General features: G+C 34.3%; 1 protein-coding gene across 2 annotated transcripts in view; it reads left to right on the top strand.

Moving 5' to 3' along the window:
• The window catches only part of LOC145279938 (sarcoplasmic calcium-binding proteins I, III, and IV-like), a 462,235-nt gene extending 443,006 nt beyond the window's left edge, over positions 1-19,229 (top strand). The window contains exon 6 of one of the 2 annotated variants that reach the window (XM_080131523.1): positions 18,836-19,229. In XM_080131523.1, coding sequence (XP_079987649.1) covers positions 18,836-18,952 — 117 coding nt within the window. In that variant the 3' untranslated portion in view covers positions 18,953-19,229. The remainder of the gene's footprint in view (positions 1-18,835) is intronic. The other variant, XM_080131524.1, reaches the window with a different exon arrangement.
• Positions 19,230-27,500: the final 8,271 nt, after the last annotated feature.

Below are 27,500 nucleotides of genomic sequence, written 5' to 3'. Positions count from 1 at the left end.
TATATTCAAAACATCACATTGGCCTTTTTTTTCTCCGTTCTACAGCATATGTTCTAGGTATACTTTCTATGTTTTTTTTTTGGGGGGGGTCACCCTGTATTGGCATTTAAAGTTGTGCTGACGTATTTTCGAGCACGTCTGGTGCAATGGACTTTTTATTCATTTTAATTTTTACATGACGTGTATTTTTACAAGGGAGCTACCACTTATCAAGGCCTGAAGGCCACTCGAGGATAAGGGTTAATGAATGTAAGATGGCAGTGTAGGAATTGTTAATGGTGTAAGTTTTGTAGAATTTGATGATTTAAGGGGACGGTTCATCATATTGTGGCAAGCAAGCGGAAAAGTGTTCCACAGGTAAACAGTTCTAGGAAAGAAGTTTTGTTTTATAGAATCTGCGTTTAGATATGTCAGGGTTTTTTTTTTATCCTAAACTATCCGGTGCTTTAGCTCATCTTATTAGACAATTTTTCCAGCTAAAATAACATACGCTCACCAAGTGGGTGTCGCATGAAATTGAATGAACATCGAAAAATTTATCGGTTTGAAATTTTTGTAAATGCTTCTTTCGCGGAATTAATGTTAATGCTTATTTTTATACGTGTGTACACATGTTTGCCACTATTTTTATGCTTATTCATAGCGTGTGTGCATGTGTGTACCATTAAGAAGTCGTCCATCTGCACGCATACTCATGTAAGGATCGTATGACCCGCAACACGTGTTTGAGATTTCTTCAATGACCAAGTAAGCATTAGGAGTACAAAAAAAATGATATTATTTTTTTTTTATTTAACTGACATTAAACTCATAAATTGGCATGGTCGATATATAGATATATATGTAGATATGATAATAATCTACTGATACAGATGTTGTGTTGTGCCGGGTACACGAATTTGATTGTTGACCTAAATGACGTAACCGAGTGGAACAAAGTCCGCCCGATTTCATATGTAAACAAAGAAAATAACCCAGATTTTGACCTGTTACATCAATGGAAAAACAAACAGAGAATGGAATTTGGTCAATATAAACAGGCGCACAACATAGGATTGTCAGTTAGAGACAAGTCAGTCAGAAGGAGAAAGAGAAAGAGAGAGAGACGTCGCCGCCATACCCAACACCCCCCACACACCACACACTCGCTCCTTCTCGTCGCTGATCGCTGAAGTCACTTGTCACTTGTGACAGTTGAAAAGTAAATAGAAAAAGAAATCTTTTTATAAACTGAATTGAGATTGCTCAGTTATTAAATATATATCCGTAAGCATTTGGAAAACAGTGCAGCCGACAAATTCTACATACGTTACCCTAACACTGGCTCGCAATATAACACAGATAGATAGATAGATAGATAGATAGATAGATAGATAGATAGCGACGAAGAACTAATGCAGTCACGATTTCGAGTGTTGGGTAATTCTTAATAACAAAGATGGCGGTGAAGAATCAATCCAGTTACGATTCAGTCGTTTCAAGACGGAGGTTGGTTGACAGCGAATTGAATTGAATCCAAATTTCAATTTTTTAAAAATAAATTTGGGAGCTTCTGATTGGTTGATTGTCCTAACTATAAGTTATAAGTAAGATTGTTGGAACCATTGGGATCATATCCTCATCAGAAATCAGAAAAAATTTAACAGATTCTTTACAATAAAAAAACACATCAAAATAAGGTAACAGTGACTGTTTGAAGACAGCTGAATGAATAAGTTTCCGAATACCAGCGAAACGTTATGCACTTCCAGAAATCGGCTGGCCCCAATGAATGACTCTCGGAGATGCTCCATGTTTTGACAAACTTCTGGGTCTGACCTTCACTCCTGATCAGAAATGGAGCACACACATCAAATCTGTTGCCAAGGTTGCTTGAAAAATGGTTGGATCATTCTACGGTTCTAGTAGATATCTCACTGCCGATTCATTCCTCTATCTGTATAAGAGCCACGTACGTTCTAGGATAAAATATTGTTGCCACACCTGGGCAATGACTACTTGAAACTCCCTATGCTGCTTTTCATTATTCTCATGGAAAACTCTCGTGTGAGCTAAAAACCTATGATTCTCCCTCACCAAATTTAATACAGCGCTCGTTTTACTAAAACCACTATCAATAATTTCCCCCATTCTCTGTCTGTGCCTAAATTTAAGCGTAGATTCCATGAACAAAGCTTATTTTTTACTAGAACTGCCCACCTGTGGATCTCTGTTCCGCTGGCCTGCTTCGCAGCTGACTACAATATGATCGTCTTCAAATCCAACGTAGACAGGTTCTTATTGAGCCAGTCCCTTAAGTAATCAAATTATACCTTGCCACTATTAACGATTACCACACTATTGTACCGTACACTCATTAACACTTATCCTTGAGTGGCCTCCAGGCCTTAATATTGCAGCATATACGTCTAGAATTGGCCAGTGAATATTTTCTATTACACGGCAATGCTCCAGTGTCTCACATATTTTACGAGACTTTACCAAATTCGCCTACTGTATGCCTATGATGCTTAAATATAATGTTTATACACGTAGAATTGAAAAAAAACACACTTGAAATGTATCAGCATAATGTACGAAGCATGATTCTTTTTTTAATTTTGCATGTATAATACTTAATGGATTTTAAATTGAAGTGATTTCTCATACCTATAATTAACGAAGTTTTCATGGGCAAAATTTCTCTCCTAGGACTGTCCGTTTCTGAGACATAGAGGGGCTGCTTTCAAGCTAACCTATCCCCGACGAACATGTCAAGCAGCAAAATCTCACACCTTCACTGTTCAGGCCCCTAGGTACCAGAAAGCCTTCTACTTTAATACGTTCTTCCTAAGGACTTCTAGATTTTGGAAGTCACTCCCTATTTCCATGTTTACCAAACTCTACTAATAGGCAGAAGTTTAAATGTAATGTGAACCGATATCTTGCTGCTCAACTACTCACATCTTCCCATGTGAGCATGATCCCAAATAGCAGTCTGTTTCGTATAAGTGGCAATGTGCCTAGTTTGGCATGAATAGTAATAAGCAATAACTCGGAATTCGCTTAATACCTTTTGCAAAAATTAAATTAAATGGACCAGTATTTGGCCCGGATGGACCTTTAAAAAATATCATTATCGTTTTGACGGTTTTCAGATAACGATTGATTATACGTATTGTTTGGATTCTTTGAACTATTGTTGGAATAGATACACTCTTCTGGAAGTTTAAAGGTTCGATTTTCAGCGCGGGTGACACCTAAAAACACAACTGCGAAGTACTTAGGACTTCTAGCCAATCATGGCTGACGGAATGAGAGCATGCTATGTTCATGGATTAAGTAAAGGGTTCCGTCTGAAATTTTGTGCAGTTTCCTGAGTTCGAAAGAAAGATTCCCGAGTTAAACAAAAATGCACCTGAAGAAGGTTGGACGTTACATGTGCCAAAACGTTGTGCAAATGACACTCAAGATGAGAACTGTAATCCGAAAAATCTAGATAATATGATTTTTCTTTTTTTATTTGAATCAGTAATTATTGAATATATGTGTACGTATGTGTGTGTGAGTGAGTGAGTGAGTGTGTGTTGCGTGTGCTGTGTGTGTATTGTGTGTGTGTGAATATAAATATATATATATATATATATATCGTGCCCTTATGATCTTCTCAAAATCAAAATTGGATGAGGAATTAAACATAATTACTGATACCCTCTCCAAAAATGGGTACCCTTTGGATGTGATTAGGTCAGTTATACAAAGGAAAATAGCAGATTCCTCTGTAACTAAAATTCAAACGGTTAATAAATGTCCAGTATATTTGCGTTTACCTTTGATTGGGACAGTAAGCGAGAAATTTGCGAAGCAAATCAGTTTAACGGTGCAAAATTGTTATTTTGCTTCAAATGTAAGTGTTGTGTTCTCTACGAGAAGGTTAATCCTCTCAAAAAGGAGTTCTATCCCACATCATAATAATAATGGAATTTTCAATTTTGAATGTAGTTGCAATGCCAACTACGTGGGTCGAACAACATTAAGATTGGATGGAAGAGTCCAACAACACGTACCTACCAAAATCAGAAATAGGACTTACCAAACAACAGACGTAATTGTCAATACATACGGGTCTTCAATTACTAACAACCTTATAAAAAAAACTCGGCTTGTGCAGCGAACTTTATCATGAATTCTTTTTCAATCCTGAGTTGTACTCACTCATTATTTCATGTAAAGATCTTGGAGAGTGTTCACGCTCTGTTTGGAAGGCCTTCCCTCTGTAAGCAGAAGGAATGCCTCTTAGGTTTTAGCGTGATTAGTCTCTAGGATCTTCGAGTAATATAACGTTGCTCTATTTCAATCGGTTTCCCCACTTTCCTTCATGATTGCGATATATAAATTTTGTACCCATAAAAACCATTATATATATATATATATATATATATATATATATATATATATATATATATATATATATAGTGTAACATTTTGTTGCAAATTCAAAGATTCAAGTTTTTTTTTTATAACCTTCGTTTATTTCCTGGATTGTTCCATTACAGCTGTTTCATTAATGGGTAGGCAATTTTACAATTTATGTATCCATAAAAATATCCTGTCGCCACCAACTTCTTCAGCTGTTTATCCATTAGATTTTTACAACAAAACGTATATTTTTTACAACAAAACGTATATTTTTTACAACAAAACGTATATTTTTAACATGCTGAACATCGTATTCGGGTAAAAAGATTTCCAAAGCCATGCCTCCTCACTTCCTCCATCTTTTGGTGTTATGTGAAGATAGTTTTCCGTTTTAACACGTAGTATCGTATTTTTATTTTTTATTTATTTTTTATTTATTAATTATTTATTTTTGTTTTAATTTCCCCTTTTTCTATTCGTTTTTCCAATTATCATTAAATATATATATATATATATATATATATATATATATATATATATATATATATATATATAATTTTAAGCTTATGTATACATATATCATTTTATTCAATTGAGGTAAACAAAATTACCATAAGTCACTAGAATAAATCTATTGTTTAAGTCTTAACATACATCGTCAGGTGACAATATACCTCTGTGCTTATTGAATCTATTTTAACACTGAAGCAATAGATGTATTGGAGTGACTCATGGTAATTTCTTTTTTACCGAAATTGAAACAAATGTTATTATGCTCTTTAAATTTGAGCAGTATCAAGAACCTCCTTGAAATTCTATGGTTTTTACTTTTGGATATTTGAAACTTGGAATATATATATATATATATATATATATATATATATATATATATATATATATATATATATATATATACTAGCAAAAGTACCCGTCGTGGACTGGGTTCAAAAACAACCTACAGAAAATGGACTCTGATTTATGAAAGTATGATAGGTTTGAAAAGGAAGGGTTGTAAATTTGGGTTGAATTTGGGGGTATCAAAACCAAAGCAAAATATGATGAAAGTAAAAATAAAATAGATAAACCCCATAATTTATTATACCATACCTGTTCACATTGAAACACGTATCACAATATTCTGTGGATCTATATTAAAAAAAAAACTTGTTAAACTTTGTGAAATATTTCCATTCTATGGAGGTCAGGTGCGAACGAACACCCCATAATTTTATTATACCATATTTCTTCAAACTGAAACATAATTATCAAACTATACTTACACAGATAGATATGAAAAGTCTTTATTAAAGTTTGTGCCTATTACCATTCTATTGAGGCCAGGCGCGAACGCAGACCCCATAATTTTATTATACCATCCCTATTTAAGTTGAAACATACTTATCAAAGTATTCTTATGTACATCTATATCAAAAACACTTGTAAACGTTTTTTTTAATTTTTAATTTTTTTTATTTCCATACTTTGTGGACAAGGCGCGAACGCAGACCCCACAATTTTAATGAACCACTGTTCTGCCAGATCAAAAATACCCATTCCTTTGTCCCGATACATCTTCTATCATTATATGTAATCAGTTTTTTTTAATAGTCAACCATATAGAAGCCTATTCGTGACCAGACACACACACACATACACACACAGACATTCAGCTTTATATTATATATATATATATATATATATATATATATATATTTATATTATATATATATATTTATATTATATATATATATATATATATATATATATATATATATATATATATGTGTGTATATATATATACACACACAGAGAAAGAGAGAAAGGCAGAGAGACGTTTCGTCGTCCAATTTAAACGCATTTTCTTATCGTTTTCTTCGTGTCTCAAAAAGTGTAAAAACGTTGATAGCAAAAACGCTAACTCGGGCACGAAGCAATTAATAGACAAACGCATGCTCCCGCAAAAGTCGCCAGTTATCAGTCATTGATAGCGTCTTCATTTTCTTATCCCCAACAGCTTTCGAGTCGCCATTAATAATTTTACAAAAACAAAACCGAAGAAATAAGAATAAAAAAAAGCTTACTTCATTTCCCGATCGATAATAAACGTCTGAAAAATGAAAATATTTCGTAATTGCCTCCCACACACACACAGACACACATAACGCACACACACACACACACACACGCACACACATACATACATACATATATATATATATATATATATAAATTCAGATTCGCTATATATATGCCCCATATATATATATATATATATATATATATATATATATATATATATATATATATATATATATATATATATATATATATAATATATATATATATATATATATTTATATATATATATATATATATATATATATATATATATATATATATATATATAGTAAGTTATAAAATATATGGCGATTAAGCTATACTGAATATTCCGCGTTTCATCCACTCTAAAACTCGTCAGGCTAAATGAAGTAGTTAGATATAAATTCTGATTCACTATTACGTTTATATTACTGAATATATCGTCAAGAATGAGTGTTCAGTAGAAACGTTGTTTTAAATCGAATAAAATAAAATACGCATCAAATGCGCTTGAAACCAAATCCCAACGTAATATTAGGAAAATAAACAAATATTTTACTTGTTTGAAATTTATCTCAGATATATTTCCGAGATAGACGCCATCTTCAATGTGTTGTTTTGTTTCTTTTTTCTTTTTCTTCTTTCCTGCCATGTTGTAAATTTGGAGCAAGTAGTCTGTTTACATATATATATATATATATATATATATATATATATATATATATATATATATTAGTGTTGTGAAAATTAATCGGAATCGGGAATCGGAAAAATCGGAAGATTTGGGAGTATCGGAATCAGTATCAGAATCGGAATTTTTCATGCCTATTTTCCGAGGCCAAAACCGATTCCTTAAATTATCTTTTTTATTTGATTTTATTTAAGGTAAAATCTTCCATTGGTGCTAATTATAATGAAATAATAAATATTTATTGATTTTCAAACGACCACTGGAGCTAAAATCGATAGATCATTCTCCAGAAGTGTATGTTGACGTTTAAGAAAAATATCTGCATGTTTAACATATGTTTTTACGAAAATCGGGGAAATACCAATCTGATAGTAAAATAATTAGAGATTTATAAAGATTCGGAATCGGAATTGGTAATTGTATCGGAATCAGGAATTTAGCACAGAATCGGTAATTGTATCGGAATCGGGAAAAATATTGGAATCGTCCCATCACGAATCTATATATATATATATATATATATATATATATATATATATATATATATATATATATATATATATATGTATGTACATATATGTTTATATATATATATATATACATATATGTTTATATATATATATATATCACATATGTTTATATATATATATATATAACTACTTAATTTACTCACATAAATTTATATACGAAAGTATAGATTTATGCTTAAACTTTAAGTATTTACTTCAAAAGTGCTCAATACGTAGGTAGAGCTAGTTAGTAAGTTATAAAATGTATATGGCGATTAAGCTACACTGAATATTCCGCGTTTCATCCACTCTAGGATTCTTCAGGCTTATGCGCGAATTCTGTGGTTGTTTGTCGTTTTTATATGCGCACACAGAATTCGCGCATAAGCCTGAAGAATCCTAGAGTGAATGAAACGCGGAATATTCGGTGTAGCTTAATCGCCATATACATTTTATAACTTACTATATATATATATATATATATATATATATATATATATATATATATACATGCTGGAATGATAAAAGTGAAGTGTCGCCCTTAAGAAAACGTAAAACAAAACTACAGCTTTATTTTAAAAGTTTTTATTGAAAAAAATCAATTCAGGTAACTTGATTATGCACGGAGCCGCCTTCAGCCTTAATCACCATCTCGATACTGGTTTGGAATTGGTAGCATGCCTTTCCCACAAGCGCCAGCAGAAGTTTAGCGAATAGTTGGCGGTAAGCCGTGATCATGTCGGTGATATTCTCGACGTATGAGCAAATGAAGTAGTCCAGCGGGTTCAAGTCGGGAGGTGAGGGGGGGGCAGGGTGAGAAGAGTACAAAGTTGTAGCACTCTTTCTGAAGCCAAGCCTGTGTATCTTTGGACTTGTGGAACGGCGCCGCGTCTTGCTGCTGCCACACTCAATGTCTGGCATTGGCCACCCGATTGCACCAGGGAATCACCACACTCTTCACACACGCAGGTACACTTTCGTGTTGATTTTCAAGCTGACTTTTAAAAAAATGCGAGGTAGCATGATGTGACCCTTATATGAAATCACACTAAAGACCATACCCGTGGCTGGAACTTTGTTTTTATCACTCTGGGCACGTTCCTGTTATTCGTGGCAGTCCAGCGTGCTGGCAATAGTCCTATTCTCATAACTTGAATCAGTAGGAAGCATGAGTTGTAAAGCGGCGCATCTCCGATGTCGCTCCTTTAACATTGGCACTTTCAGACATGATACAAGGTTCTTCTCGCTTTTGGGATTTGTACACAATTGGCCAACTAGTAGATGGTCTCCAACAGAAAAAAAGAAAACCGGTTTTCATCAAACGGAAATGGAATCATGTCGTCTTTTTTAGGGTCACAATTTTATCTTTCAACTCTGTATATAACAACTACCTAAATAAAATTAAATTAATAAATAAAACCAAAATCAAATTCATTGCATATAAAAAGGCAACAAAAATAAAGCCATTATTAACAAAAACAGCAGCATTGCTCCCGAAGACGATCACTGATCGAAAGCGCTAGAGGAAAACGGCTGGCAAAAAATACCTCGGCAACCTAAGGCATAACTTTAAACGAGAAAAACTGCTTGACAAACTGAGAAAATTAACAGACCAATAAAGGATAAAGAAAAATGTGCTGAATTTAATCAAACGTGCCTTTGTAGCGACTTACTGCCAAAATATACATATGTATTTTTTATATAGACGACAAAGTCATCACATATCAAGGCCAGAAGACCACTCAAAAATAAGTTAGTCAACAATACAAACTAGTCCACATTGCATTGTAAAGAATCTACTGTTGATTTACTAAAATTAGCTGTAAATAATGGCTTCACTTAAAGGTTAAAATACAAAAGTCAAGTATCATGGTTCAATTGTACTCTAAACAGAAATATCCATTACAAACGCGCCCTGTCATATCAAAGAACTTACTGTTGATCTTACAAGATTATTTTTACATCAGCAACTCCCCCGCCAGTGTTGCCCAGCCATAAGATACGCTTAAATATGATATTTTAATTAATGCAGATTACTTTAATATTATAAGAAAATTCTCTATCGATTATTATATTATACCTAATATATAGTAATGATAGCAAAAGTAAAAAAATATGACTTGAGTGATATCAGTTAGGGACAACAGCGAAACATAGAACTCTCCAGCGTCACACCTTAGCATGTGAACCACGCCCAGTCGTACATAAATCACGTAGCTATAAATGTAAATTTGTGCATGTAAACATGTTTAGTCCACCGCTTTTTCCTCGACTAAAAAACAAATCAGAATTTGTGCTACAGGTCCAAATACCGTATATATCAAATTTAAACTATGCAGACTAAATATTTAGAGTGGAGTTTGGTAGAGATTTTTCGCACACACACCGACAATCTCACTTATATATATATATATATATATATATATATATATATATATATATATATATATATATATAACTCACCACATATGTAACTACATACATTTATATATATATATATATATATATATATATAACTCACTGTATATATAACTAAAAATAACTACATACAGATATATATATATATATATAGTCTGTTTGTTATACAACATTATTATTACATATTGCATACATGTTTCAATGAAATCTCAATTCAGAGAGACCCACATCATCAGACCAAGAAAGGAAACGCTCTCGAAACGAAAATCCAGGTACATTCATTTTGTATATAAAAAAAATATATTCGGTTGTGATTTCCACTGTGTAAGAAAGGGGGTATATAGCTTGTGACTGCGGACAGTAGAGATTTGGAATGAGGTGTGGTAAAGAAATGGAGTAGGGATGGAAGGGGGTAAGGGAAGAGAAGTATGATCCCGTCTGGTCAAACTATCACAGCGGGGGGGGGGGGGTCGGTTCCATTTTAACGAGATGGTTGTCTTTTGGCCTAAGTGTTTTTTGATCTGAGGTAATATAATTCTCTCATCAATGCTGTGTCCCTATTTTAAAAATTTTGGATGTTATTTTTTTTTCCGGTTGCGCATGCCTTATTCATTTATTTTACTGATAAGCTCTATTTATTTATTCACTTTAGTTTTTTAAAGGGGCTGACATAATTATTACAATAATAATTTTCATACCTACAGACACTAGTGTTTTATCCTTTCGAAATCATCAGTGTAGGGTGATATGATTACTAATGGTTATGTATTGTAGTATTACTACCATGAAGGAAATAGCTGTTCGTTTTTTATATCTTATTTAAAACATTTAATAAGTTTTCACGGTCTTTAAAGGACCGTAAAAATTTATTAAATGTTAAAGTTGAATTGGCTTCTGTTGATTTTGCCCATGCCAAAATAAAAACATTTATAGCTCAAAGTCGCTTATTTTTAAACATTTCATATCAATCTGTCTGCTACTCAGGCGGTACCGACACTGGATGGATAAATGACGTCTAAGGGTGTAGCTGTTAACGTCCTGGTTGCAATTCTATCAAATGATACCCAATACATTTTTATAACTGTTAAAATCATTACTATATATTAGATAATAATCAATAAAAAAAATTGGCTATAATAATAAGAAATCTGCATGAATTAAAATATATTTGTGTGTATTTTTACGACCGGGTAAATGATGAAAATAATAGAAATAGTATTCCGAAGAAATAGAAAAATAAGAAGGAACACGCCGAGTTATGTGTTCATCGATGTTTCGTCTTTATTTTGAAAATAAATAGGAAACGTTGATGAAACTTTCTCTCTCTCTCTCTCTCTCTCTCTCTCTCTCTCTCTCTCTCTCTCTCTCTCCCTATATATATATATATATATATACATGTATATATATATATATATATATATATATATATATATATATATATATATATATATATATATATATATATATATTATATATCAATTTATATGTTTATTAATAAACAGATCCACCGGACCTATATATAAAAAAACTGTTTTACTGGACCCATTATATAAACAAAGGAAAATTGCTCCAGGAAAATGCCAACTTCGGACCATTAAATTGTGATGTGAATTACTCAAAATACAGTTTGGATAATTTTACCACTCTGCTTTCAAATACATTCACTTCGGATTTTACCATGCAATTTGGATGTTAACTTTTATATACTTTTCTTTAACTGCCCTTACTCTATGACTTTTAATTACTCAATCAATTTTTAATTGGAATTTTCCATGTCTTACTGACTTTAGCAAATAAGGTGTAAACCATTATAACTATTTGCTAATATTTTCTCCTCTGAAGAGATGGTAGACATCGAAATCCTATAGGATAATATATATATTGCTCAGTTGGTAGAGTTCTTGCCTCGCATGCAAGGGGCCCAGGTTTCGAATTCTGAGTTCGGGTGTGTCTAACTGATGAACCTAAATGAGAGCGAAACTATATAAAAGCCAGGTACGTCCAATGAGGGTGTACTGTTGCCATATCTGGGCAGGAGCTGCTAGAAGCATCTTATCCTGCCTTAACAGAGTTCAAAACAGACTTTGTAGCCTAGTGGAGGATGCCATTTTCTCTTCCCTGCAACCTCTTTCCCACATAAGAGATGTTGCGAGCCTGCCTCTACTTTATCATTATTTTCATGACAAGTGCTCGTCTGAGCTCCAATCTATGCCCCCCGCCAGACTTTCACGAAAAACGCTCGTCTAGTTGAAATAACTATTAAATATTTCCCCCACTCTTTATCTGTGCCTAAACATAAACGTAGATTCCATGAACAAAGCTTCTTTCTTAGAACTGCACGCCTGTGGAACTCTGGTGCGTTTGTCTGCTTTTAAGCTAACTACAATATGGTCATCTTCAAGTCCAACGTAAACAAGTTCTGTATGAACTCCAAGTAAGTAATCCAATTTACAAAATGTCCACTGCTAACGATTACTACGATATTATTCCCTTGAATACTGTACACCCATTAACCCATATCCTCGAGTGGCTTCCGGGCCTTGATAAGTGGTGATTCCTATGTTAAAAAAGCGTATGTATGCGTTGATATTATACTTGATATTGGCTTTGTAAATTGAATATTACGTGTTAAAAAAATGTGTGTGTCTATGCTTGTCGAGAACTACGTTTAGAAAGTTTCCCGCCATATTGTTGAAGTTAAAATGGCTTTAGGTTAATCATATTAAAAATGTATTCTCTAATTATATTAAGCTCTCCTCTCTGCGTCTCTTAAATCATCTAATTAGCTACACAATCAGATTTATATTCGATGTCGTTTTATTTTGGAGTTGCCAGGTGGCGCTCAATCTTTATATTCAAACTCTTTATTTAAAGAGACCTCAAATCTGAAAAGTAACATTCTTTTTATCTTATTTTATTTTATTTTCTCGACAGATATGCCTCCCAATTAGGATGGGGAAATAGGAATTCCCTGGAATAATTCAATTCTTTTATTATCTAAGCCATTTTTTTTATTTGGTAATCCCTGCAAATATTTCTAGAGTCTTAACATTCAACGTAAGAATAGAAAAAAAAATGCATTAACTCGATTTAGATCCAAAAATTCTATTTTAAATAACAAAATTAATTCAGATTATGATATATTTTTGTTAATTTATTTATTTTTTTATTTTTTATTTTTATGTTTTGCTTTTTATTTTGATGGATATGAATGGAAGGATGAAATGGGATGAAGTACAAAAGGGGAGGAAAATTGATATAAATAGAGACTCGAATAGTATTAATAGAATTGAAAGAACAATGAGAAATGTGAAAGATAAGATGCTAATGGGAAGAAAATGTGAAAAATGTCATAAAAACAACGACATTGGAAATACGAGAAAAATGTGAAAAATACGATCTAGAATGTGACTAAAAAAAACAGGAAACCTAATTGCGAGAAAGCATTCGTGAAGTGCTGAAAAACATGAGAAAAACAAAGAATAAATTATCTAAATGTGTTAAAGTTGATTTACGTTGGACTTGAAGATAACCATATTGTAGTCAGCCGAAAAGCAGGCAAACGCACCAGAGTTCCACAGACGTGCAGTTCTAAGAAAGAAGCTTTGTTCATGGAATCTACGTTTATGTTTAGGAACAGATAAAGACCGTTAGATATTTGGGAATGTGTTAACATTTGATCCCATTGAGTTTTCAAAATGTCTCATAAGTAATAAACTCAGGAAACAGCAGCCCAAATACTGCTAGGCATGAGTGTGCTTTCATTCTTAAAAAAAGGCGTGACAAACGAAAATCAACATTATGCTATCACTAGTACTACTAATGATAATCATATTATTATTATCATCATACTACTACTACTGATAATAATAATAATAATAATAATAAGAAGAAGAAGAAGAAGAAGAAGAAGAAGAAGAAGAAGAAGAAGAAGAAAAAGAAGTGAAATTGTGTGTGTATATTTCGACTTTGATCTCTTGGCAGACAAATTTTCGGCCAAAAACTGATTAAAATGTTTGCTGCATGTCTGAATACCCTTTATGTAAAATTTCAAATGTTTAGAACCAAAATTGGCTGAATAGTTTGCTAGAGACTGCAAAGGTCGAATCGTTTAAACTTTGACCCCTTGGCAGCCAAATTTTCGGCTAAAAGCCGATTAAAAAGCTTTCCCTATGTCTGAATACCCTTTATGTAAAATTTCGAATGTTTAGACCAAAAATTAGCCGAGTAATTTGGTAGATACCGCAGAAGTCCATTTTTTAAAAACTTTGACTCTAATTTTGACTCCTTGACATTTATAGTGTGAGGCTCAAATCTAATTAAAAACTTTGATCCATGTCCAAGTAAACTACATCTAAAATTTCAAGTGTTTAAACCCAAAATTGGCGGGGAAGTTTGGTAGAGGTTAATGGTCAAATCGTTGAACTTTGACCGTTTGACAACCAAATTTCTGGCTCAAAACCGATTAAAAAGATTTTCCCAAATCTCAAAATCCCTCATGTCAAATCTCGAGTCTGTAGACTGAAAATTGAAAGAGTAGTTTGGTAGGGAAATGTACTAACACACAGACATACAATTTCACTTTATATATATATGTAACAGGAAGAGAATTCCAAAGTCTATCTGATCAAGGGAAGAAACTATTAGAGTAGAAAGCTTTCTGGCATTTATAAACCTCAACAGTGAAGGGGTGGGATTTTGGTGCTAAGCGGGTTTTTAAGAGATGTGTACATCGACGGAGCACAAGTGCAGCGAATTCATCTACTCTAATAGTTTATTCTCTCGGACCGCTAAACTTTGGAATTCCCTTCCTGCTACTTGCTTCTCTTACTGTACTGATATGCAGAAATTTAAATGTAATGTAAATCAACATCTTGATAATCTTTCTGAGTCATGCTCCCAAATAGTAGACCCTTGCGTCCATTTTACGATATGCCTTGTTAGGAGTTAACGTGAATATAAAAAAATACCTGAAATAAAATGCTTTACATTAAATATATCTACAGCATACAGTGCCGGTAAAAAGAAAATCCGCACTGGTAATTTTTTCAAAAATTGCAAATTAAAGCTAAATTTAATGTAACTGTTTAAACAACCTATACATCATTTGATTCGTCTTTTATTCCTTTATAATTTTACATGTTCATATCTGACTTTTAATTGGAATATTTTAGTGTTCACGTCAATTTAAAAAAAATAACTTCAAATTGGGGAGGCCAAAAGAAAGTCCGCAGCAACAAATTCGCTTAAAACCAGCTTAAATTATCACCCCTTATCAGTTTAAAGTATTCACGAACAGGCAACAAAGCATCTCTAATCGTAATTGTTGTTGTTTCAGGTTATACAACGTAACATTTAGTCCAAATGCCACGACTTTCTCTTAGTGATCGCCATGAGCTCATTAATCTCCACCTTTCTGGTTTATCCAATCGAAAAATCGGCTGCAGATTAAAATGTGATGAAAAAACGGTATGAAAGACTGTGCAAAAGCACCAAAACACTGGCAGTGTTCGTGATGCCTCTAAATCTGGTCATACTAGAGTTATTTCTAACAGGGAAAACAATGCTATCAAGATCCGCAGCCTAAGAAACAGATTTGAAACGGCTCCCCAAATACAACAACAGTGCTTTTTAGCGACGAAAGCAAGTTCAATAGGCTAGGCAGTGATGGTAGGCAGTACGTCTATGCTGCAAGGTGCTGGAGGTTCAGTTTTGGTGTGGGGCATTATTAGTACCAATGGTCCAGGGCTTTATGTTCGCTTGCAAGGTCGAATTAATTCGACCAAGTACATTAATATGTTGACTGAGCATTTTCTATCTTACTTTGGTCGGAATTTGGATGATAATCCCATCTTCATGCAGAATAATACTCCCATTCACACAGCTGGCAATGTCAAGAGGTTCCTGGAAGAGCATGATATTCCGTGTTTGGATTGACCTGCACAATCTCCAGACCTCAATCCTATCGAAAACGTATGACATTATATCAAGCAACAGCTACGCAATGATACAATTTTAAATTTGGAATAACTTTGGGCAAAAATTAAAGAAAAGTAGATGCCCTTTCCCTGGAGTATAGCTGCAGTCTAATTCAAGGAATTCTCATAAGATTTTAGGCTTTCAAATTGCAGAAGGGCAAAATGATAACTAGTGCATTGTGCTCTTGTTGTATTTGTGTCGCAATCATGTCCTAAATTTACATTTAAATAACAATTTTCCATTGTGCGCACTTGCTTTTTGCTTCCTATTTGAAGTTATCTTTTTAAATTGACGTGAACACTAGAATATTTCAATTAAATATCAGATATGAACGGGTAAAATTATAGAATAAAAGGCCAATCAAATGAGGTATAGTTTGTTTAAACAGTTATATTAAATTTAGCTTAAATTTGCAGTTTTATTTTAAATACGGGTGCGGACTTTCTTTTTGTCGCTTGGGTGTACTGATTTTTGTGTTTACTGCTTCAAAATATGTTCTTCTTGATTATAAAATCGCATGAAAGAAATCCGAGCCACTAGTTAGGTAAACATTTATTCATATAAAAAGAATTACATTGGTTGTGTCATCAAATAGTTTTTAAAGTTCTGTTCTAATTTTGTCCCAAAAATTAAATTAAATATAATAAAATTTCCAAGTTAACTCAATAAATGAATATTTTTTTCAGAGAGAACACACAACAACAACAAAAAAACGAGTGGGAAAAAAATAACTATCAATTTTCCAACAAAACATTCGTCTGATCTAATTAACCTTTCACGAATTATAGCGAACGTTCATTTAGAAAAAATTTTTCTAAAAATGTACACTTGGAGTCACTAATTAATAGCACGAAGCTGAAGTTGCCATAATCGTATTCTTCATCTTCCGACAGACAATTATCTCATCTCAGAAACCCGTGTCCACAAGTTACTTCTGGCCTTGATATATAGTAATTAATTAGTAAAAAGAAACGGTAACAAATTGTCAAAGTTAATTTAAATGAATGTCTAGAATCATTTTTTTTACTGTGGCACAATGGAGAGCGCCCCTTTTGGGGGAGCTGATTTTTTTTTACATTAAAGTAACCTTGTGCCTAACTTGTGTGTATTTGTGAGGTGCAGATATGTTAAGCAGGTGCTTTGTGATTTTGAAAATGTTAGAATATATCAATCTGGGATGACTCAAGCCAAGAATGAGTGTTTTTAATATTGAACCAAGTCAAAACGATATAAGATCTTAGAATTTGAAAGGTCAAGCCCGAAAGAACTCATAGATACAAAAATAAAACAATGTCTAAACGTTATGTATGAATGCTCCTCCCCTTCTCTCTATATGAAGGTCTCCCTTTCTCCTCCTTTATCTGTCTCTCTTTGTCTATTTCTCTATTTTCACTCCCTTTTTCTCTCTATCAATGAAGAGAGAATTAAATATAATTCTATTGTTTTTAAACAGTTAAAGCTTGGATTTTGCACGCACCACGCATATAGTAGTTTGGTGCGCACGCAATGGGTCGACTGAATATGCTCCCTCATTGTTAAACGTAAAATAAATTATATATTTTTATAAAAATTGCATTTGTTGCTATTTTTGTACAAATGTTCGATTTCAGCCTGCGGTCCCTGCCATTAATGCCGAAGATGCCTGTAACAACACAATGAAGACACAAGAAGCGACTCATGCCTGCCATTATAGCCGACGACATATCGGACCGTTGTTTTTGAAGTTTCCATGTGCCTATCGTTAGATATCGTGTCTAACACCCGGGGAGCTGGATGTGATCCCACGACGTTCCTCAACCAGGTATCTCTCCCCGGGAAACGATAGTGTCATATATTCTTCATCTTCCGACAGACAATCATTTCATCTCATAAACCCGGGTCCACAAGTTGCTTCTGGCCTTGATATATAGTAATTAATTAGTAAAAAGAAACGGTAACGAATTGTCAAATTTAATTTAAGTGAATCTCTAGAAACTATTTTTTATAACAAAAATAATCAGTTCTTCTTCGTTATTGTAGCGAAATCCCACAGCCGAAAAATTGAGTTTTCATGAAAATTAACAATGATAACTACTTACATATTTTGTCAATGTCAACAATAAGCAATTTTATCTATCTAACTGCCATGCCACAATTAGTAAAATATTTCTAGAATATACATAAAACACGTATTTCATTATTCAAGGAAAAAAAAATGATTTCGGCCATGTTTTTTTTTGTCACGTGACATGTGACGTAAACACAAGGGAAACAAAGAAGTGTCTATTATGTAAGCTGAAAGTGCTAATTTCTTCCAAAACTATTTGCTTTAATAATTAATTTTCTATCTCATCGTTTTTCGTTATTTTTAGATATTTTCGTTGCTGCGACATGTCCATACAGTACACACCATTGGTTTCACTTGAAATTCAATATTTCAATTTCCTAATTTCGCTACAGTAATGAAGAAACCCCCAATACTAATATTCTTACAGTTTTGAAAGGATAGTCAAATTATTAAGAGAAGCTTCCCAATCAGTATTTGACAGAAAATTATAAAAGCGTTGTATTATGATATAAATGAGAGCTAATTTGTCTCTAACGAATCTTACGGAAAGTATTTTGCCTCAATAGTATGACATCACATACGCGCGGCGATGAAGTAAAATCTTTATGATATGTAAACTTGTTTGAATTAGTTTTAAGGAAATAATTATACAAGATTCTGAATATAAATTTTTATTTTGTCTCTCTGTTTCAGAACCAAGAGAAGCAGGTCAATTTGGAGTATTTCAAGCAGCTTTCTTGCCAATATTTCCAGTCGGAAGAACCGAGTGACCTGGGGAATTTTATCACTGGTAAACTGGATTTCCTGTGACAAAATTGCGAACGAACGTGTTATGCTCAAATCTACGCATCTGCGCACACACTCGCGCAGAAATCCGCATCCGCCAAACACTTACACAGACAATAGCAAAAATAAAGATAAAAATATTTTAAAAACAAACAAACACACACACACACACACACACACACACACACATACACACAATGACTAAGAAAAGAAGACAAAAAAACAATGATGCAAATATGGAGTTCAACTCGTCCGCGATAGTTCACGTGAACCGGCTAATAAAATTAAAGATTTTTTAACACCCGTTCTTAAATTGGTTTTAAATTAACGTTTTCACATATGCCAGGCATTTTCCAGAACGTAAGGCTTCAAAAAATAGTAAATTCGTTCCAGAAATATCTAATTACATATATTAACATTAACTAAAACTTAAAAAAGAGATTAATACTCCTTTCTTCTATGGGTTCATTATATGGATATTAATTTGATTATATTTTGTCAAACCCACGACAACTATAATAGCTTATAAATAATAAGTTAAAGCGACCATGTGAAAATTCAATGTTATCTGCACCAAGCGGTGTAATTTGCCATTGTTAATAATAATATTTTTTAAATATTAAATCTATGTTCGTGTCAATTTAACTTTTTTTCTATAGAAATAATTGTAATTGTCATCTTACTTTTCTTGAAATAAATAAAACTAACATGGGTATATTTTGATTTATTTAAAATTGTAGGAATTTAATTCTTTTCTAAAACAATAAATATCCTGCCTTAATAAATTATCGTCAACTAAATGTTCTTCAAATCAATAAAAGCCAACGTCACTTTTTGAAAAGTATTTATTTAAACTTCTGCTGTTTTAGTTGGTTTTATACATGGTGGCCAGCTTAAAAGTATCCCCGAAAATGTAGTAGAGAGGAGGAAGATTCTTTTATTGTTTAAAATAACTGTAGCATTGTTTAAATTACCTGCAGTGATGCTTGAAGCATTCCTCGTTTACATCTATGCATTTCTGGGCACGTTTAACAACGTTTGTAGATGCTGCCTGTAAATCTTCTCTGGTAATTCTCCTGATAGCGTTGGTAATGTTCTTCTTTAGTTGATCTAGATTGTGGGGATTATTTACATAAACGTTTTGTTTTAAAGTCCCCCAAGGATAAAAATCACATAGTGACAAGTCCGGGGAACGTGGTGGCCATAACTCTTTGTTTATTGCTCTCTCTCTCTCTCTCTCTCTCTCTCTCTCTCTCTCTCTCTCTCTCTCTCTCTCTCTCTCTTCCGTAAACATCTCATGAACGACTGTCAGTGATCTGTGAGACGTGTGACATGTAGCATTTTTTGGAAAAAGAATATTTTTTACATAGGCATCACCACTTATAAAGGCCAAGAGGCCACTCGAGGATAAGGGTTTAAGAGTGTATATTAGAAATTGGAAAATATAGTAATCGTTAGTAAATGGAAATTCGGTAAATTTGTTAACAAGTGGAACGGCTAATCAAGAACTTGTTTACGTTGGACTTGAAGACAGCCATATTGTAGTCAGCTGGAAAGCAGGAAAACGAGAGACAATTTCACAGGCGTGCAGTTCTTAGAAAGAAACTTTATTCATGGAATATACGTTTAGGTTTAGGCATAGATAAAGAGTGGGGGAATTATTAATAGTGTTTTCAGCTAAACGAGTGTTTCTTGTGAAAGTTTGGCGAGGGGGGACCATAGACTGAAGCTCAGTCGAACACTTTCCATGAAAATAACGATACAGCAGAGACAAACTCGCAACATCTCTTCTGTGAGATAGAGGTTGCCGGGAAGAGAAATGACATCTCCTACGAGGCTACGTAGTCTATTTTGAACTCTATCAAGACATGACAAATCCTTTCTAGCAGCTTCTGCCCAGGTGTGGCAACAGTATTCCATCCTTGGACGTACCTGGCTCTTATATACATAGAGAATTTCATCAGCAGTGAGATATCTACTGGATCGATAGAAGGCTCCCACCATTTTTCCAACGGCCTTGGCAACAGATTTTATGTACGAGTTCCATTCAAGATCAGGAGTAAAGGTCAAGCCCAGAAGCTTGTCAAAACTTGAGGCCTCCTGAAGACGAGAGCCATTCATTTCAATTGATGCCAGATGTGGATCAGAACGTTGATGGTGTAAAGAGAGAAGCTTGGTTTTAGATGCATTGCATTTTGTGTTGTGGTGTCAGTTGGTAGATAAGAGAAACATGAGAGAGATCGAACTTCTTTTAAGTTGGCCACCCCGACTATGTATGAGTATATATTATCGTCTAGCGTATATAGATTTATGTGTCGATATATTTGATTGTCTAGCGATGAGATAATGACATACCAAAAATAAGAATGGATAACAGTTCTCTTTGAGAGTTTAACATCGGCAAACATCCCTGGTCCACCTTTCGTCTATTTTGAAAAGAAGCTGCAAATCATATTCATCCCAATATACTAACACGTCTCGGATTCTTTTTTTTCAGCAACTTTATTCAGGATGCATTTGAAAGCTGCAACGCTAGTCCTACATTTTTACTATTTTCCGAAAGTTTCCTCTTCTCAGAGTCATTGCGGTCCGTGGACTGTCTTGTTCCCTCTGACTACCGACTGTCGATTTTCCTATGGGGGTCAACTCTTGACTTTGATAACGTATATTACCAATTTATCTCGTTATGTCATTAACTCCACGAGACCAAGACACAAATCGGATGACTTACCTTCGTCACGTATTTTGTTGATGTAAATTAGCATTCTTTTCATAAATTTAACATTGGTAGGAACAATTTAAGCATAAATAATTTTATTCTAAAAAATACCTTTCGCCTTGATAACATTTTTTCTGTTTCTATTTTTACAAATATCAGCAACGACCATAATAATAATTGTTGAGCCCCGGAGCAATGTTTGTTTGTTTTATTTTTTACCATCAAATTAATCACCATTCTTTCTGATCTTACTTTTCTCTTTTTGTGAAAGGTGATAACATACATAAGTACCCAAAATTCATTATCGTATTAATTAAGATTATTGAAATTAAAAACTCAGTCTAAAATGGCGAAATTTATAAATATTTTTACTCTAGACCAGTGTTTCTCAACGAGAGTTCACTAAAAAAAAAAAGAAACAAGATCCACAAGGATAAATGAGATAGTTGCATTTAAAAAAAAAAATTTTTTTATTTCATTTCATATCTAAAAGACTGGGACGATAAAATGGTCGCTCTAGAAAATACGAAAATATTATTCCATTTCCGTTTAATGAAAACCGGTTTTCTTGCTTTTTTGTTGCAGACCATCTACTAGGTTGGGCAGTCGTGTACAAATCCCAAGAGCAATAGGAGCCTTGTATCATGTCTGAATGTGACAGAATGTTCAACGAGCGAGATTAGAGATGCGCCGCTGTACAACTTATAGTCTCTACCAATCCAAGTTATGACAACAGGATCATTGTCAGCACCCTCAAAATGTATCGCTAAGTTGCCAGGAATAACAGGGGCGTGCCCAGGGTGATGAAAAGTTTCAGTCTTATAGTCTTTGGTGTAGTTTTAAGTGAGGACCACATCATGCTGCCTCACATCTTTGAAGTCGGCCTAAAAGTCAACACCAAAGTGTACTTGGGTGGGCTGAACAGTGTGCTGATCACCTGGTGAAATCTGGTGGCCGTTGGAAGATCCTGGGTGTGGCCACAAGTCCAAAGAGACCCACGCTGGACTAGTTCGTTTGGTCATACGTTTAGAACATCACCAACATGATCTCCCACAACATCAAAGCCAGACTGACCGCCGCGATCCGCCGAGTATTCGCCGAGATTCCGCCGGCGCTTGTAGAAAAGCCATACTCTCAGTTCTGATCGTATCGAGTCGGTGATGGAGGCTGAAGATGGCTATATTCAATAGATGTCAGCTCTACTACATAATCAAGTTACCTGAATATGTTTTTTTTTTCAATAAAACTTTTAAAATTAAAGGTTTTTTTTAGGGCGACACTTTTATCGTACCACCCTGTATATGAAAAAAAACCGTAGATATATACATGTGTGTGTAAATTTTTGACCAATAAACTCTTAAACTACTGGCAAACTGACTCTGAAATTAATAGGAAATAGTAATCATATACTAAAGGTGGTTTATAACAAGTAAAAACTCTGTTTGGACTGGATGAATAAGACGTACAGAAATATGTCGCATGTTGAAGTTTAGCATAAAGCATTCATTCTAAGTTACCACATTAGAATTGTTACCCGTTTTAACGGACCAAAAGTATCGTATTTATATAAAAACTAGTTTATATATATAGAAACCACTAATGAACGCACAGCACAATGGTTGTTTAAGAAATTTCGTGGCGGTGATGAGAGTCTTAAAGATGACGAGCGTAGTGGTCGGCCATCGGATGTTGACAACGATTAATTGAGCCTTAGTCGAAACCAATTCACACACAACTGCTCGAGAACTAGCTTCTGAGTTAGACGTAACGTTTGCGATGATTTCGAACCACTTGAAAGACAAATAGATTTGATAATTAAGTGTCTTACGAATTTAACGACAATCAAAAATAAACGCCGTTATGAAGTGTCATCTTCCCTTCTTTTCCAAAAAGAACGACCCGTTTCTCAACCGGATTGTGACTTGCGATGAAATGTGGGTTCTTTGCGACATCCGGTGACGCTCAGCCCAGTGGTTAGACGCCGAGGAAGCTCCACAACACATCCTGAAGATAGAGTTGCACCAAAAGAAAGCCATGCTTACTGTTTGATGGTTTGCGACCGATCTCATCGATTACAGTGTTTTTTGATTCAGGCGAAACCATCACGATGGGGAAGTACTATCAACAAATATATGAAATGCATAAGAAACTCGACAACAACATTATTACTCAACAGAAAATACCGAATTCTCCTCCATGAAAATGCCCGATTGCATGTTGCTAAACCGACCCTATAAAATTGAACTAATTGAGTTATAAAACTCTGCCTCATCCGCCATACTCTCCAGACTTCTCATCTACCAACTACCACTTTTTCAAGCACCTCGACAAGCTTCTGCGTGAGGAATGCTTCAGAAACCTAAGCGATACCAAAAATGCCTTCAGCGACTTCATCGCCACCAGAACACAAGATTTTTCGTTACTGGCATAAATTCACTTATTTTACGTTTGCAAAAGTGTGTTGATTTTGATGGTGCTTATTTCGATCAATAAATCTTTGTTTGAGCCGAGACATGTTCATCTGAATGTAAAAGTTAAAAACCGCAAGAACTTTCTTGTCAAGCCAATAAATGATACCACTATATATTCTGGTTTTGTTTCCCAATCACCAGATCGAAATTATTTGGAGTGGACTTTGAAACTCATATATATTTAATATTATTATATAATTATAATATACGAGTTTCAAAGTCTACTCCAACTAATTTCAATTTGTGAATAAAATAACAACGGTTTCTGTGGACAAGCAAAGCAAAGTAAAACGCATATCCATAACTGGGTATATTAAGAAGTTCGTTTTAATAATTTTTAAATAGAAAAAGTGGGTTATTAATATCAATGTCAGCGCGAGACAAAAACGCAACTTTACGTATAAATATGTGTGTGTGTGTGTGTGTGTGTGTGTGTGTGTGTGTGTTTCATGGGAGGGGGATCAATTGAGAATTTTTTCAATTAACTCCACATGATAATCCAACGGCACGTACGTGATTACGTGATTCTTCTGCGCGTATCATTCCAAGTTTCTTCCTTTCTTTAATTTCATTAAGCAATGTCACGTGCCTTTTTTTGACGCCATCTTCGTTAAGACCACATTACCGAATATTATCGCGAAAAGAAGTCGACGAAAGAAATCAATTTCCTTACCTCCATTTTATTTTAAATTATTTATTGACTTATTTCATCATTTAATTCTGTTTTTAGTAAATAATGCAATGCACATTAATGTACTAACAATAATTTCCTCTACTCTTTATCTGTGCCTAAACCTAAACATAGATTCCATGAACAAAGTTTCTTTCTTACGCCTCTGGAACGTTCTTCTGTTGTTCCTGCTTTCTAGCTGACTACAATATGGTAATCTTTAAGATTAACGTAAACAAGTTCTTGATGAGCCGTCTCCTCAAGTAATCCAATTTATTAAATTTCTATTACTAACGATTACTACGATATTGTCCCATTGAATACCGTACACACATTAACTCTTATCCTCGAGTGACCTCATGTCCTTGATAAATGGTGGGTCCTTTCTAAAAAAAAAAAAGGAATACATTCGGGTTTCTTCACACCGGACTACGCTTGTCTGGTGTAAGCCATAAATAAGGACTCGAATAACAGCCTGAACGAAACGTCAAAAGATACGCCGGGAGCCTAAAGCTTAAGCATATTGCCAACTACGACGACGAAGGCGACTTACTTGATTGTATTGCTCGATTACTGTAGCCAAGGTCGCTCAGCTACTTTAAACAATTATATCCCTTTCCGGGACATCAGTAAACGTTAAAGCAAAATGAAAGACTGTTTCGGGTTTTTTTTTTACATGGTGGTCACCACTTATCAAGGCCCAGGAGCCATTCGGGGATGAGGGTTATTGTGTGTACACTAATCAGTGGGATAGTATCGTAGTAATAGTTAGTATTGGGGATTTGATAAGGTGTCATTACTTAAGGGGGCGGTTCATCAGGAATTTGTTTGTGTTGGACTTGAAGACATTCAAGTTGAATTCAGGGGGGAAACAGGCAAGCGGTAGAGAGTTTCACAGCCGTGCAGGTCTAAGAAAGAAGCTTTGTTCATGGAATCTACGTTTTGATAAAGAGTGGGTAAAATTATTGACAGTGGTTTCAGCTAGACGGGTGTTTTTCGTGAAAGATTGGCGGAGGGGGGACCAGAGAATGGAGCTCAGACGAGCACTTGCCATGGAAATAACGATAAAATAGAGACAGGCTCGGAACGTCTCTTCTGTGGGAGAGAGTTTGCAGGGACGAGAAAAGGTCATCCCCCATCAAGCCACGAAGTCTATTTTGTACTCTGTCAAGGCAGGATAGACTGTTTTTAGCAGCTCCTGCCCAGATGTGGCAGCAGTACTCCATCCTTGGACGTACTTCGAGCTAAAGGAGAAAATAAGGACGCGTTAGCAAGAATTTTGCATTTGTTTGCGTAAAAAGAAAAAAAAAGAAATACCCGTCCTTTCTTTTTCCGCCTTATAAACAATGGTAGATTTATGGATTATTTTAACAAATTAATTTGAATACCACACCGGCTGTGCTTAACCTTAGTCAATTTCGTATTTTGCTGGCGCCCAGAATCATTAAATGTATGGTTATCTTCTGCATCAGCATAAAAAAATTCGAAGTGCAAGTGAACGGGGTTAATGTCTGCCGGCGGCTGAGCCGACATTAATTCTGGAATAATTTGCTGCGATAATATAATGAATAAATAAATAAAGAGAGAGAATTGTTTTATTTTGTTTGGCTTCGCAAACGTAAACTTATCAGAGTAATTGCTCGAATGTTCCTTCTTTCTCAAACATCAACGATGCTAATTGTAGTTGTTACGCAAATTGGACTTCTGCATAGAGATCACGAAATTCGTGATTGTCTGGTTTGCAAGAAGTGTTACTCTGCTGCATCGTTTTCTTACAATAGAATCTCGAATAAACTCCAACCTAAAAGAATTCACAAAAAAAAATCATCTAGCTACAACCACTATCTCCCTTTGTGTCTGTAAAACTGAATGGAGCTTCTATGAGCTATGAGCGGAGTATTCTTTCCAGAACTACACGGACGTTGAACACAATACCATAGAGCTGCTTCACAACTTATTACAACATATTCGTTTTAAAGTATAATGTAAACAAATTCTTTTTGGGTCGTCCTCTTAAATAATAAAATTCTGCCCCGTCGCCGCCATCAATACCAATCATCACAGTGTTGTTTCACCATCCACCCGACAAACTTAACATCGAGTGACCTTTCACACTTGATAACTCGAGCTTCTTTAGTATAAAAAAAAGGAAGGGAAACATATCATCGTCTTTGATGCAGCTGTCCGTTAACCTGCAGGATTGTAATTTTTTATCCCTGACACCGAGAGAATATAGGCTCAGAAGTAGCATGCTAAGTCGGTGAAAGTGGAATCAATTCTAATCTACTAATCTGTAGAGGAAGGGATACTACTCAAGAACTATTTGCATTGATATAATTAACTATTAAAAGGTAAAAAAAAAATATATCTAACAGACCATCATCTTAATTGATTTCCTGATTTGAGTACATAAACAATGTGTATAAATATATATATATATATATATATATATATATATATATATATATATATATATATATATATATATGTAAAAGTAATCCACATATAGTATTGCTTCGCTGTATCTTCAGTGCGGCTAGACAGACAACTACCTCAAGCCAGGATCGAACCCCGACGCCAATACGACAGTCAAAACTTCTAACCATTACGCTAATCAACGGCGGTTGTGCGGAGGGAGTGAATTAACGATATTTTGACATCTTCCAAATACCTAAGCTCTATTTGTTTATATATATATATATATATATATAT

The sequence above is a fragment of the Euprymna scolopes genome, chromosome 7 (assembly GCF_053919585.1).
Source record: "Euprymna scolopes isolate OS-2025 chromosome 7, ASM5391958v1, whole genome shotgun sequence".
NCBI lineage: Eukaryota > Metazoa > Mollusca > Cephalopoda > Sepiida > Sepiolidae > Euprymna > Euprymna scolopes.
The sequence above is the reverse complement of the archived record's forward strand: the minus strand, read 5'-3'. Positions and strand labels throughout refer to the sequence as shown.